This window comes from Vulpes lagopus, chromosome 3 (genome assembly GCF_018345385.1).
Source record: "Vulpes lagopus strain Blue_001 chromosome 3, ASM1834538v1, whole genome shotgun sequence".
NCBI lineage: Eukaryota > Metazoa > Chordata > Mammalia > Carnivora > Canidae > Vulpes > Vulpes lagopus.
The window spans coordinates 102323049-102337228 of record NC_054826.1 but is presented as its reverse complement, the minus strand read 5'-3'; the positions used below and the strand labels follow the sequence as shown (position 1 = coordinate 102337228).

Here is a 14180-nt window from a genome sequence, read left to right as displayed (position 1 = left end):
TTTTTTTTAATTTCCTGATTTAATGAAAAGTGACAGGAAACATAATTAAGGCAAAGAACAGAATCTGAGAATACATTATCTTGAAATATTCCACATTAACTTTATTTATTAAAGAAGACATCTTACACCTACATAGCATCTGAAATCAAGGCACTTGGGTGTGCTTTTCACCATGAATCATGTCGAGAGGTGTTGTGTTTAAATTAATTTCCTAGGTAGGGAAACCAAGGTACAGAGCCAGCCTAGACATTCCTGTGTGTTTCCCGTGGGCCCAGAGCAAGTGCACACACCCCCTACATAGTTCAGGACTTTGTTGTCTTGTGTGCTTTGGTGGAGTTTCTGTGTACAATCTGTCATGTCTATCCCACTTAGCCCTCTTAGGTGGCTTAGGATGGTTAGAGAAGTGCCACGGAAGCAGTGTCCCCTACCGCTCATCACACAGGCCTCCCAAGGGCACTGCCCAGGGAAGGAGACTGGCATCTCCCAGGTTGGGGCTTGTCCCATGCATCATCCTCGCCCAGGTTCTGTGTGCTGGGCACAGCCGTGTGGCAACCAAGCAACAGAGGTCCTCACACTCTGAGGCTGAGGACAGTCCTATCCTTTACAACTCTGGTTCTGCCCCCATGAGCTTGTCCTTTGTCTCCTGCTGCTTTCCTCCCAAACCCAGCCTCACCCTCCATCAGGTGGGCCCACGGGGTGGCACAGAGCTCCGGTCCCAATGACCAAGGCCTGGGCTTTCACCATGACATTGTTAGGATGAAGAAGCCAAGCCCAACCTCAGTCTGACTCTCCTATCCTCCTGGTCAAAGCATTAGCCTAGCTCTGGATGCCACCAGCTACTAAGGACAAAGATGGCACCTGATGGTCTCACATTTGTCTCGGGGGCTGAAGCAGCTCTTCCCGCGTGCACAGTTGAATGTCACTCATGTCTCCTCAGCCTCTACCCCCATTTATCTTCTTAACTGCAGCCATCCTCCACTGCTTAGATCCTCAGCAGGGGGCAGCTGAAAAGACAGGACGCTCATGTGGTTAATCTTCCCAACAGCCTTTTAAGGTTGCAATGACTACTTCCTTTCCAAATGTGTCTTCTGCCCTGGTGGCCCTTCCCCAAACCTCGAGTGGCAGAGTCAGGCACTGCGGAGCATCAGGAACCTTCCTCCCAATCCCTGTCTGCCCCCAGGTCTGTCACGGTCATGGCCAGAATCCCTTTCTCTCCAGACTGGTGCAGAGACCGGCACAGGCTCGGGATGGGGGTGGGTCCAGAACAGTCTGTAGCCCGGCATCAAGAGTTCATCCTTGCCCTTCCTCTTGCTGCTTTACTGTGTCTACTTCTTCCTAGAAATGAGAAAAATAACACTGAACAGGGTGCACGAAGGGAATCAGACTAAAGATATCACTGAAGTATTGCCACGTAGCCTTGGAAACATTTCACCTCAACCTTCATGTAAAGTGTTTGAGATTTAATTTTTTCAAATGCCCAATTATTTCCACTTCCACACAGGAGTCCCTCTTCCCACCCTCCAGTGGTACAAGGATGCCATCTCCATCAGCAAGCTCCAGAATCCCCGATACAAGATGCTTTCAAGCGGAGGCCTGCGTATCCAGAAGCTGCGCCCAGAGGACTCCGGGATCTTCCAGTGCTTTGCCAGTAATGAAGGAGGGGAGATCCAGACCTACACCTACCTGGATGTCACCAGTGAGTACTGCCCCTCAGCAAAGCCAGACCATCCAGGCAGGGCCCTCAGGCCAGAGCTTCCCGGCCTTTGTGTATATGATATGCTCAGAAAATGGCAGCATCTGCTCAGCCAATGGACAGGGTGCAGAGGCCAGAGGCAACCATCTGTGAAGAGCCACAGCTCAGGCCAATAGGAGCCCACTTGCTAAGCCCCACAGAAGCCCCTGGGCAGCAGATACAGCCTGTTGTCCCCAAGCCCTGGAGTCCAACCTGCTCTCATGCGAGCCGAGCCCTCCTCTCTACTAAGAAGCAGGGAAAAAATAATATCTCCATTTTTCTGGACAGAACTAGAAGGACTGTTCAGTGAATAGTTCATCCCTAATCTTTTTCTTTTGATCTTTTCCCCATTTTTTATATTCATTTTCTATTTTAGTTTTATTGAACAATTATAGTTCTTCTCTAGGTTTCTTTTATTATCCCATTAGCAGAAATACTTTGGCACTCTGTCTTTGAAAAATAAAATGAAGGCAAAGGTTTTCACTGTATCTGTGAGTTTCCTTTCTCATCTCCATGGTTGTAATATTATTCTTCTAAAATAAAGTAGAATCATGTTTGCCCTTTTGGAGGCAAAATGCCGATATCCTCAGGTATGAGAGCCATTGGAAAAAGTAAATCATATAAGTATGCAGATGGCTCTTATCTACCAGAACTTATGAATTTAAGGATTCCATGCATCTATTTTGGTCAAGTAGGAGTCACTTCCTTGAACCTTACCCAGGGGTCAAATTTGGCCTCTGGTTTGGAGCATAGGAAACCAGTATCACTACAAACAGCAGGAAAAATATTGGGTACTTAAGCTGGAGCTGAGTTTTGATCAATTAGAATTATTTAAAGCATATGTTATGAGTGTCAGCCGGGAGGGGCACAGATGAGCAAACTTTTTCTTCCTCTCTTTTTTTAACTTTATTTTAATTGCAGTATAGTCAACATACAGTGTTAGATTAATTCATTCATTTAACAAACATTTACTTAGCATCCGTGTCAGACACTTGGGTCTGTCACGCTTGGGAGCAGAGCTCGAGGAAGACATGCGAGGTTCTTGTGCTTCCACAATAGAGGTCATGAAGTAGGGAGACAGATAGCAGAGGAGGAGATAATTTAGTCAGGGATAAGGGCAATGAAACAAGCAAATAGGCAAGGCCCAGGGTGATCAGGGAAGCCTCTCTGAGGGTGGTCAGGGAACATTCCCTGAGATGGTAACAGAACTGAAGCCCAAAGGTACAAAGGTACAAAGGCACATCTTAGGGGATGTGCGTGTCATGGGGTAAGGTGGGGGGGGGGGGGTGCTACAAGTGCCTTCCAGGGACAGGCTTGGGGTGATGTGTGGACAGGGAGCAAGGAGACAAGTAGGGACTCAGTCTGAGGAGGAGCCAGGGGTCATGGTAGGAGGTAGGTTGGAGGGATAAGCAGGGCAAAGGCCCAAGAGCCAGTGGGAGGATTTCAAGGGATTTTATCAGGAAGTGGCAAGGTGTCCTTTATAGCTTCCAAAGGGCACCCAAGGCTGAGTGTAGAACGACCAATGCCGGGAAGAGTGGAAGGCTTGGGACCAGGTAGGAAACCACTGTCCTGTCCATGTGGTAGCCCCAGAGATGGAGGGAAACTGTGGGCTCTGGGATTTGCTGTAGGGGTGGCACCCGTGGGACTTACATGCTGTAGGGATTCCTGCTGGTGAAAGGAGAGGTAACACCAGTGCTTTGGTCTCGAATGCCATCCACTCGAATCCCCCAGTGCAGGCTCCACACGGGCCCGCACAGGATTTGGGACATGCAGATCCCCATTCTTCAGAGGTTTCCAGTGTAATCATTATTAAAGTAGTACAATGTCACATGAGCCCTTGCTGAAGCCAGCCTGAGCTACCCCGACTGTCTCAGTCTGATTCAGGGCTCTTGGGAGCTGGAGGCCCAGGCCGGTCCCCCAAGGACAAGAAGAGCCCCCAACACTTGGGCCTAGGACACTTCCTGGAAATCCCTCACTGAAGTGCCTGAAATCTGGTTATTTTATGAAAGTGTCATCTCTTGGGTCATATTTAATATTCAAAAATCAGCTTTTTCTACTTTTTAAAAGTAATAAAAGCGAACTTGTTAGATTTATCTAAATAAATGTCTCCTATCTCATTAATGTTCATCTAAAACAGCACTCTCGGGGCTTCCCCACTCTTGCCCTTGTGTGTCCATCACATCATGAAACTGGATTTCTCTTTAAGCCGTAAACACAGGCAGCTCCTGGGGGACACATGATAGAAGGTTATAGTCACTCTTGAAAGGTTTTCCTCTTTCATCGCTGCACTTACTTCTGTGATTAGTCCTAGGAAAGTCCATATGGGCCGCCCCAGCAGGCAAGTCTGAGCATGAGTGAGGGGCAATCCACTGAGCATCTCACTCTTCACTCCCACTTAGATGTTGCTCCAGCATTTACTCAGCTTCCTGTGGACACCACGGTTACTGATGGGATGACAGCCACTCTGAGGTGTGAGGTGTCCGGGGCCCCCAAACCTGCCATCACGTGGAGGAGAGGTAGGTAGCCTTTGTGGCCTCTACAGCCTGACCAACATGGGACATGAGTCCATCGGGCTGAGGCTCATGTCGTTTCCTTCCCACAGTCCTTCATTCATTCAGTAAAGACTAGAAGCTGTCCATGGGGCACCTGCCAGGTGCCAGATGCCAAGCTTCCAGCATGAGTAAGACAGGCAAGGCCCCTGTAAGCCTCATGGAGCTTACCTCCACACGATGAAACAGACATGTCTGAAAACCTGTGACTATCCTTATTTCCTACTTAAGCCTTCATAGGGCACCTTAGGCTTGTGAAGGGGCTCCCCCAAATACCAGGTAATGGATTTGGAGCAGAACCATCAGGACTCAGCATCCCCACTTATGAAATGAAGGTCCTATTAAAAATTAAGAATAATACCCTTATTCTTTTAAGAAAGAAAGATGCCTAAGATACACACCTGAAACCAATAGGATATGTATGCCAATTATACTTCAATTTAGGGGTGCCTGGAAGGCTTAGTGGTTGAGAGTCTGCCTTTGGCTCAGGTCATGATCCCAGAGTCCTGGGATCCAGTCCTGCATCAGGCTCCCTGCAGGGAGCCTGCTTCTGCCTCTGTTTGTGTCTCTGCCTCTCTCTGTTTATCTCTCATGAATAAATAAATAAAATCTTTAAAATAAAAAAATGAATAAAGGCAGAGACACCAAAGCCCGGCTTCTGCCAAGGTGCCTTCTCTGTGTGTCACTTAGCAGAGTGGTGGCAAAGGAGTGAGCTTTAATAAAATAGGACACAGGGAGAGAAAGATGCTTCTGGCTCACTTGACACACATGATGCTCTCAGTTCACCTGTTTTCAGACCCAGTGAGGAGAAGCATCACGTCTAGGACTTTCTCTGCAGTCCCAGCCCCTTCCACATGTGAGCACCCGTGTCACTAAACAAACAGCACACACAGTCCCTCCTTAATAAATATGTGCTGAGTTGTGTCACTTCACGTAAATGGATCTGTCACAGTCACTGGGCCCTGTCGGGGTGAAAGTTCAAGACCTACATCTTTGTCGTCTCTCCAGAGAACCCTACATAGGCTTCTCACCTCCCTTGGGTGTAACTCATGCCCTCAGATGGTAGCTCTTACACATGAAGATCAGAGCAGCTGCAGGCCACTAAGCGAGAGGGCATTCTTCTGTGTTCTACATAGTTTTTTCTCCTGGTTCAGAACATAACAATAACTTTATATAGATATAAATACATACAGATATAAAGGAAACTGAGAATTAGTCACCCAAAGATAACAGTTGCATACATGAGTCACAATTTGTTTAACCAAATTTCTCAATTTTGGACAATTAAGATTTTCTTGATCTCGTTATCCTAAATAACACTAAAAGGAACTGCTTTGGTTATTTTTGTACATACAGTTTCCACTTTATTATGATTATTTCTAATTATTTTCTTGGTTTTGGTGCTAACACTCCTGTCTTCTCTAATTTTCTTCAGGAAAGCATATTTTGGCCAGTGGCTCTGTGCGGATTCCTAGGTTCATGCTTCTGGAGTCTGGGGGTCTGCAGATTGCCCCCGTCTCCATCCAGGATGCTGGCAACTATACCTGCTATGCAGCCAACATGGAAGGGTCCCTGAATGCGTCTGCAGCGCTGACCGTATGGAGTAAGGACCACAGGCCATGTGGAACTTCCTGTTAATCACCATGTCAGCTGTGCTTAGGGATGTCAATATGCCCTTGGACTCTCTAATTGAATCATAAGAGAATGATTATTTTTACAACTAATTTATAGAAATCTATTGAGTAATTAATTTTTCAGTTTCTGAAAGCATAATTAGAAACTGTATTCAAATATTTAATGGGGATGTTTCAGGAAAGTGAGAAGAGTGACTCTTAACAGACAGTGCCATAGAGTATATTATCCCAAACTAGTCCAAAAACTAAAGTGATAAGCGGGTTAATTTTGTGAGCTTCATAAAGGAAATAGCATCAAGAGTTAACATTTTTGATAAAGTAAGCTTTTTCAATAATATCATTAAAACCCACTAAAACACTCCTAGTATATTCAATATGAGTGTTTTTTATATGATAGAAGCGAACTGAAGAAAAATCTTTGTTATTTCTCCAACTTTTGTTTCTTTATCAAGCACACAGTTTTCTGAAATGGAGAATAGATTATTCCCCAGACATAAGGATTCATAACCAAGTATTTCTGCTCCCAGCCCCCCAACTTTTGGTCAATTTTCACTCTTAGCTTTACTCGCCAGCATATCTTTTCTTCTTTGCTTCATCCATAGCTTTATTTAAAAAATAATAATAGTAAATAAATAAAAATTGTTCAAAAAAGCAAAAGACAGTGCTTACAGATTTTTATAAAGCTTATCTATCTAAAGAGAGGAAATTTTTAATTTTCTCTTTGATTTGCGTCCATAATGGATTTATGAAAATATGATCCTGGAAGAGAAACTGAATTATTATGCTTTATTTTGTACCATTTAGTTCTCTATCACATAGTTTGTGTCCACTTTCATATGACCTTTACTAATTTATTAGGTATTCTAAAAACACCGGGAGTTTTAAAAAGGAATAAATTCAACCCCCCCCCCCCCACCATATTATCAGGTACCGAAAAAGAAGTTTTGTCGTATTTCATGGCCCACTCTGCCCACCACTTCCCATTCGGCATGTGTCCCTAACACGTTAACCTTATATTTAACAACTTGAGAAGAATTGATGTCTATATCTTTGTAGGTCACTCACCAGAAAGCTCTGTGGATCCGTTAAGATTCACATTCTCATGTCACTAGACTGATAGATATGCTCTTGTGGCCTACATTCCCCATAGACAACAAGCTAAAGTTCACTTGTTTTTCTGGACACCCCACTACAAACAGGCTGGGCCCCAACTAGTCTTAATGACTCCCACATTTCGGGCTCCCACATTTTGGTTTGTAGGACCAAAACAGCATCCATCTCAGAGGTGTGCAGGCAGGGGACCTCTACCACAGGGCCTTTGCTGGAGCCTTTGCTGTGGGGTGGTGGCTGCAGGGCACACTGGGCCCTACCCTGACCACCACCAGAGCCTGGTGTTGGGTGAGCCACTGTGGGTCTGAGCTCCACTTTCTATTCCTGAAAATTGGGAGCAGTGCTCTCACAGCCCTCCCAAGGTTGTTGTGAGCATTAAATAAAACAATATAAATGGAAGCACTTTGCAAAGTCATGAAGTGCTGTGCAGACAGCAGAAATGACCAGAATGTTAATGATCTTGGGAAATAACAAAGATTTTAACCTAAGACTACAGAACCTAATAAACCTTTGCACATGATCTTCATTCTCAATGTCTTTCAGAGGGCTTAGAGGTTTGGGGAGGGCAGGCCTGACTCCTGTGGCTGCTGCCTGGGAAGGGCTGGCTTCCGATTCCCTGAGTGTTTCCCAGTACTTCCATTTACACTTGTTTTGCCACGATGAGAGAAAACTTGGAGGTTTTTATGTCAGATGACCAGTTCCATACCCTCTGAGGGAGGAAACTCTAAAGCATGTAGTTTTGTCTGAACTGTGACTTGTGTCTTCACAGATCGCACGTCCATCATTAACCCTCCTGAGGACCGCGTGGTGATTAAGGGGACCACAGCCACACTGCGCTGCGGAGCCACTCACGACCCCCGGATCGCTCTCCGGTCAGCTCAGTTACTCTCGTGTCTGGGGCTCATTTATGTTCTGGGAGCTTAGGAACCAAAGTGGAGATAAGAAGGCAGAATTTGGGGAACTTTGATTTCAGTCACAGATCCCTGATTACGACATCTCACGGTCCTGGGCTCCATCATTAATCACATAAATCCCATTTTCCACTCCAGCCTTATGTATTATTTACAGTGAGCTATGTTCCACTTCATGACTTCAGTGCAGCTTTTCATGATTTTTCTGCCAAGGTTAATACACTATCTGTAAAACGTACTTGTCAGAGGCTGATACTTAATGAGAGAAAAATCCGGGGGGATCGAATAGGATTTCAGCAGTGTTTACCCTGGGCTGTGTGATACTTGGGAGGAGTTTTCTCTGCTCCAGGATCGTTTCATTGTGAAATGGGGAGCAAGGGAGACCCACACCCAGAAGAAAGGCAACCACAATCACCTGGTGCACGTCAAGGAAAATACTCGTAAAGACGAGAACTAGATGTCTTGAAGCTCCACTAAAGAATTATAATATCCCATCCTTTCCCGCTTTCACACAGGAAAGTCATGGTGGAAAACATGACCCCCCCAGGTAAATCACGGCAGCAGATATGGGTGACTATGGGTGGTGAGGTTCTTCCCCAAGAGCTGCCACTTTCAGAATAGTTTTTAATTTTCAGAACCAGCCTTGAAAATCAATCTAGAAAGAAAGATACAGTCATCCCAGAATTTTCATTCTGGCCTTAGCCCAGAAGGCACACGGTTAGCCAAATGGATGGAATTGTGATGCCTTCCTTTTTTCTGGAACATCTCACTCTGAGCAGAGGGAGTTGGCTGCTGCTGCATACATTATTAACTGGATTCGGAGATTAATCTGTTTTCTCACTCTTCTTGGGCAGGTGTTTGGCAAATCGTGAATTTCTGTGCCTCCACCTGGCTCTCTGGAGTTCTCCAGAGCTCAAACAACCAAGTTTGGTTTAGTCATAAGAATGTTGAATGCAAAACCAACAAATAAAAACTAACAGGTTCAAGATTACCTAGAGAATCCATGGAGGCCATCTCAGAGACAGTTGTCATGCCCAGAAAAGAACTCATTCATTTCTAAATGGGTTGGGAGTATGATTCCAGAGAGAAAGAAGGACAAATAAGCTGGTTTACTGCTACTCTGAGAGCTTACATGGAATCCCTCTGGATCTGTGTGTTTTTCTCAGAGCTTTTTATATGTGACTAGACAGACAGAATTGGAGCACCCTTCTTGAGAAGGGCTTAGATTGCTCACTCTGAGGGCACTTTTTGTCCCAGGGCTTCTCTGTCCCAAGAGCACCAGGCCTAAGGGACAATCTGCAGCTAACATTATACCCTCAAGTAAGCAGTTTATTCCTTTCCTTCTTGGGGTACCAAGTCTGTTGTCTCAGAGTAGTTCCAGATAAACAGTTTATTGATCTCTATGCTCTGTGCCCATTAAACCTTTAAAGAAATGGGTACATTTTGCAAATCTAAGCAAATTATTTTGGGAAGGAAAGCTAGCACCTTCATCCCATTCACCGACACCCAAAGTCTGGACAGGTTCCGAATGGCTTCTATGTTTGAAAAGAAAAATGTGCTAAAATGTTCATAAATAAAGAACCAAATGAGAAATAAATGCAATTTTTAAGGACAATCTGCCAGAATGGTTGGGTTTCAAGAACACATGTTCATGGGATATAATCTATTTTTTCTAGAAGTTGGGTAGATCCACTCAGGAGTTTGTGGACAGTCATTGCCTCCTATCCAGTCAACACTCCTCTCCTCCAGGCACCTTCCTGGGTGGGAATGTGAAGTCAGTTATAGTAAATGACAAATAAAGTATGATCATGACACGACAGACTTCCTGTCTCTAAACCTAAAGACCAGATCAATGTTCTTAGTGATCTTCACTGACCCCTTTATAACTTTAACATCTGTTTTTGTAGTGTGACCAAGATACCCGGTTGCTTTTCCTTTTTCTTTCTTTTAGATCTATTCACATGTCATAAAATTCACCCATTGAAAGAGCACTGTTCAGTGGCTTCTGGTACATTCACAAGATGGTCAGTTGCTTGCAGCCCGGATCCTAACTCTAGACTCTTGGCTGGATCCTAACTGGGTATCTTGCCTCACTCATGACTCCCTGCTTGGCCCACAGCTATGTCTGGAAGAAGGACAACACAGTCATCACCCCATCTAGCAGTTCCAGGATTGTGGTGGAGAAGGACGGCTCCCTCCTCATTAGTCAGACATGGTCGGGTGACATCGGAGACTACACCTGTGAAATCATCTCTGAGGGAGGGAATGACTCCAGAACCGCCCGGCTGGAGGTGATGTGAGTGTTGCCTCTGTGTAGTGTTAACTGGCTGCCCATTATCTGCAGCACTATGGTCAGCTCTCCCGACTCCAAGTGACTGGCACTTAACATGCCTGGCACCACAGTGGGTCCCAAGCCAGAGGTCAGAGGCCATGGCCTTATGCCTCGTAGGCGTACACTTACAGGGTTTGTTGGAACCTCAAAATTAACCTCAAAATTTCGCTCTTCGTTTAGATGATTTGATGCTTGGTTTTCCTCCTCCTCCTGTCTGTTTTTCTTATTTCCTACTTGGCACCACATCATGGTGGGCCCTATTTACCACACTGCATCCACTTTGCCATGTGGTGCCCATCAGCACTTCCGGTCGGAATGTCAGGGCCGGCTCACTGAGGCGAGACCTTTCCATGAGAGCCCACAAAACATTGTGCTGAGGGCAGAGCCAGCTGCATCTCTGCGGGTAAACAGACACTTTCCACTAAATCTCTGGAAATCCTGAAAATAACAAGCAGCTGATCTGGACTCCCTGGGGGTCTCCTAGGCCCAGGTGGGAAACCACCACCCTCCTCTATCTCTGGGAGCTCTTTAGTACATCTGCTTTCTGTTCACGGGCAGGGGCTGAGGAGCCTGCTGATAATTTCTCTTTTTCTGACATATATTTATTTGTTCTTTAAAAATGGCGTCCTCCTGGACAGTGCCTGAGCACATCCAAACAACAGTAAAATCTGGAGATAAGGCAGCAGAGCAGGGCTGGTGTCCTGGCGGCAGCCAGCTCCAGGGGCACAGGACAGCAGCTAACATGGCTGTGCTGGGCCATTAGAAAAGGCAATTTTGAGAAGTTTTTCTTACTAGTCTCTGTCCACCTTGATCCAGGATAGGTTCTATAGACAAAAGCCACTCCCTGAATATACAATGTGAACGGTTTGCATACAGGGCCAAGTCTCATTTGTCTTTGGATCCCTAGACTCCAGCCAAGGGGATTAAAATGAGAAAAATGCTGGCTCCGTGCTGAGCACATAGGCTCCTGTGTTTGTTGCACGCACACATGAGCAAATGAGCAGACAGGCAGCTTTGCATTAGCCTCTGTTGGTGGGATTTGATGGGTTAACGAGTAGCATCTAGTCCAGAAAAGTCTCATGTGATGCCTCTAGGACCTGGAAAAGCCCTATGCTACCTCCTCATTGGCCTCTGTAGGATGACCCCTGGTTCTCGTGTGACTAGACTTTAGTCCCTTGTCAGTCTCAAAACATCGGATGCCGCGTGGTCCAAGGGGACCTGTACAGACAGCCCTCCAGCTCCCTGAGTGTGTGTGGAAGTACCAGGTCTCCCCACCCACCTCTGGGCCCTGGACCTGCTGACCCAGGGCCCTTCCTGCCCTCCACTTTTGCCCAGCCCTTCATCCAGGGCTTCAGACTGCTGCTGCCTCTACAGCCTGGCTTCTGTCTTCGGCCATTCCCACCTGAAGGGCTCACACCTCCTCTAGGGCTCAGCCACAGGGTCACCCCTGTGTGGGACACCAGCCTGCGGGTGTCTCCCAGCCTCCCAGCCCTTGCCTGTACCCTCTGTCAAAACACTGATCGTCCTGGGTGGAAAGCACCCATTTTCACCATTTCTTCCCTATGAAGCAGAAGCACCAAAATGGCATGCACAGTTTGGCATTTTGAGTGCCTGGCAGTGCTTTGGGACACCATAGGGGCTCAATAAATACATGTTGGTCAGTTGAGGCACACATGAATGAATAAATGTGTGTAGGTGACCGGCCATTGGCTGCTCCTCCTTCTGATTGGTTCTTCCCTCTGAGACTCACACGCCCCTGGCTTTTCTTCTTGAGGGCACAGGGTCAGATCCCACTGTGGAGAGCCCTGGTGGAGCCACTGTGGAGGCCCCTGGTGCCCAAACAAACCCCTGTTTGGCTCTGACCCTGTGTCTTTCTTCCTCCCATCTTTTCTCCTTTTGTCATGTTAAAAAAATCTTTTTTTTTTTAATTTTGATAATACTGGAGTACATGACCAGCAAATTCACATAATCCATGTGCTGTTCACATTTTTAAAACTACCTTTGAGAACTCTTAGATCATCCATCATTGGTATCAAATAAATAAGTGTTAGCATTTCATAAAGACTCTGTCAGCAGAAGCCAAATTGCATGCTTCCAATACAGTACATGCTTTTTTATTCTGCAGTTTTTATGTTCTACTGATTTACATATCTTCCCTTCTATTTGCTTATTTGATTTCCTCTGAGTAAAATACATTTTTCAGCAAATGTTGCTGTATCTATAAAATAATAGGCTTTCTGTAATGGTAAAACACCTCATCTCTAAATATAGAAATATTTGCAGATTTGTGATTCAAACCAATTTAGGTACAACCGAGTTGCAGAACTGATTTGGAAGACAGTGGTTCCTTGTGAATTGTGAGTGTAATAAACACTCCACTCTTGCAAATCTGAATGAATTGAGAGAGCCGTAGGTTATAGCGTGGCCTATCTTTAGATCCAAATAGGTCTTAACTCTACGACATCAGTAATGACAACAGTAATGATAATAGTCATAAGTCACCATTGCAGGGCATTTTGTGCTTCCCAGAGAACTTTCAAATCAAGCTCAGTAACATTTCTGTGATTTACTCAGATGACAAAAAAAAAAAAAAAAAAAAAAGGTGGAGGGAGTCTCATATTGCAGAAGTGACTGAGAGGTACTTACAGCTAACTAGTGTCCTTTGAAAGAGGCTGAAAGCCTGCTTCCTCTGCCTCCCTACTTGAGTTAAAAGCTACTTTGTTACATATAGAAATGAGGAGCATCAGAAGTGGGCTTTGCTAAAGCAGAGGGTGTGTGTAGCATATTCCAGCACCATTCTCTGCGCCAGCCTGGGCAGACACAGCAGGAGGCACGGTCCCAGGTGGGCCACAGGGGCCAGTGGTGCCTTGGGAGGTGCTGCCCACCAGCCAGGTCGGGACTGGACACCCCTCTCCAGCTCTGAGTGACTATGGGCAGGTTAGCCACCATGTTTCAGCCTCGGTTTCCTCAACTGCAAGCTGCACCTGTTATCATTGCCCTATAGGGCTGTCATGTTTGACCAAACCAGCATTTGTAAAACCCTGGCCTGGAACCCAGCTTCAGGTGGGTACTCAATAAATCATAGCTCCTATTACTCCCTCACCGTCTTAGCAGGAGTGCCATTACTCCTTCATCAGGAGCAATCCGCCCACACCCGGGACCAGGAAGTTTCTCTTTTATCCTGCCTTATTTTTTACCACATTCTGTGGTATGTGTTGGACACACTATGTCTGTTTGGTGCTAAGCCCTCGATGCCTGGAATGGTGCCAGGTGCATAAATGTCCAACAAATGTCAGAGTGAGCCTCACCCCCCTTATGAGGTTGAACTGGGCTTGTGTAATTGGTATCACGGAGAAGGACTAATTTATGAGAGGTCTGCCTTCATCACCTCCACAAAAGGCTCCCACAAATCCACACGGTCCCAGGATGTTCCCTATAAATGAACCACATGCAAGTCATCATGAAATGCCCGTCACTGATTGGCTGGCTGTGTCTTTCCCACTAGTTTGCTAGTGCTAAAGCAGAGGGTGTGTGTTTGTAGCGTCCCCCCAAAGGGTCTTGCTGTATTGAACACACCAGGGGGACCAGGCTTCTAGGGCTTTATGTATAGAGTAATTATTAATCATTTAAAGACCCAATTAGCTTTGAATCTTTCCTTCTGAGATCAGAGACTAATTCTTAGGAGCCTTAAGTACAGAGAAAACCTAATTTATGGAGCAGACTTGCAGACCCAGACTCTGAGGCAGTGGGAGAGGTTTCTCTCAATAAAGCTACACCTGACAAAGCCATAATAAGGAGAGAACAATTTAATACCATTTCTATAGAGTTGTCAGGCCCCCACCATCTTCATCCACAGAGCGAAGTCAGAGAAGATGGCTTTGACCGGGTTATCATTTGTGTGTTAAAGGGGCA

At 45.8% G+C, this 14180-nt stretch overlaps 1 protein-coding gene across 1 annotated transcript in view; it reads left to right on the top strand.

Moving 5' to 3' along the window:
- SDK1 (sidekick cell adhesion molecule 1) overlaps positions 1-14180 on the top strand; it is a gene marked incomplete at its 5' end in the record, with an annotated part of 911733 nt that overhangs the window by 677886 nt on the left and 219667 nt on the right. The window contains 5 exons of the mRNA XM_041750102.1: positions 1502-1696; positions 4132-4248; positions 5717-5884; positions 7795-7897; positions 10056-10232. Of these exons, the coding sequence (XP_041606036.1) occupies positions 1502-1696; positions 4132-4248; positions 5717-5884; positions 7795-7897; positions 10056-10232 (760 nt within the window). The remainder of the gene's footprint in view (positions 1-1501; positions 1697-4131; positions 4249-5716; positions 5885-7794; positions 7898-10055; positions 10233-14180) is intronic.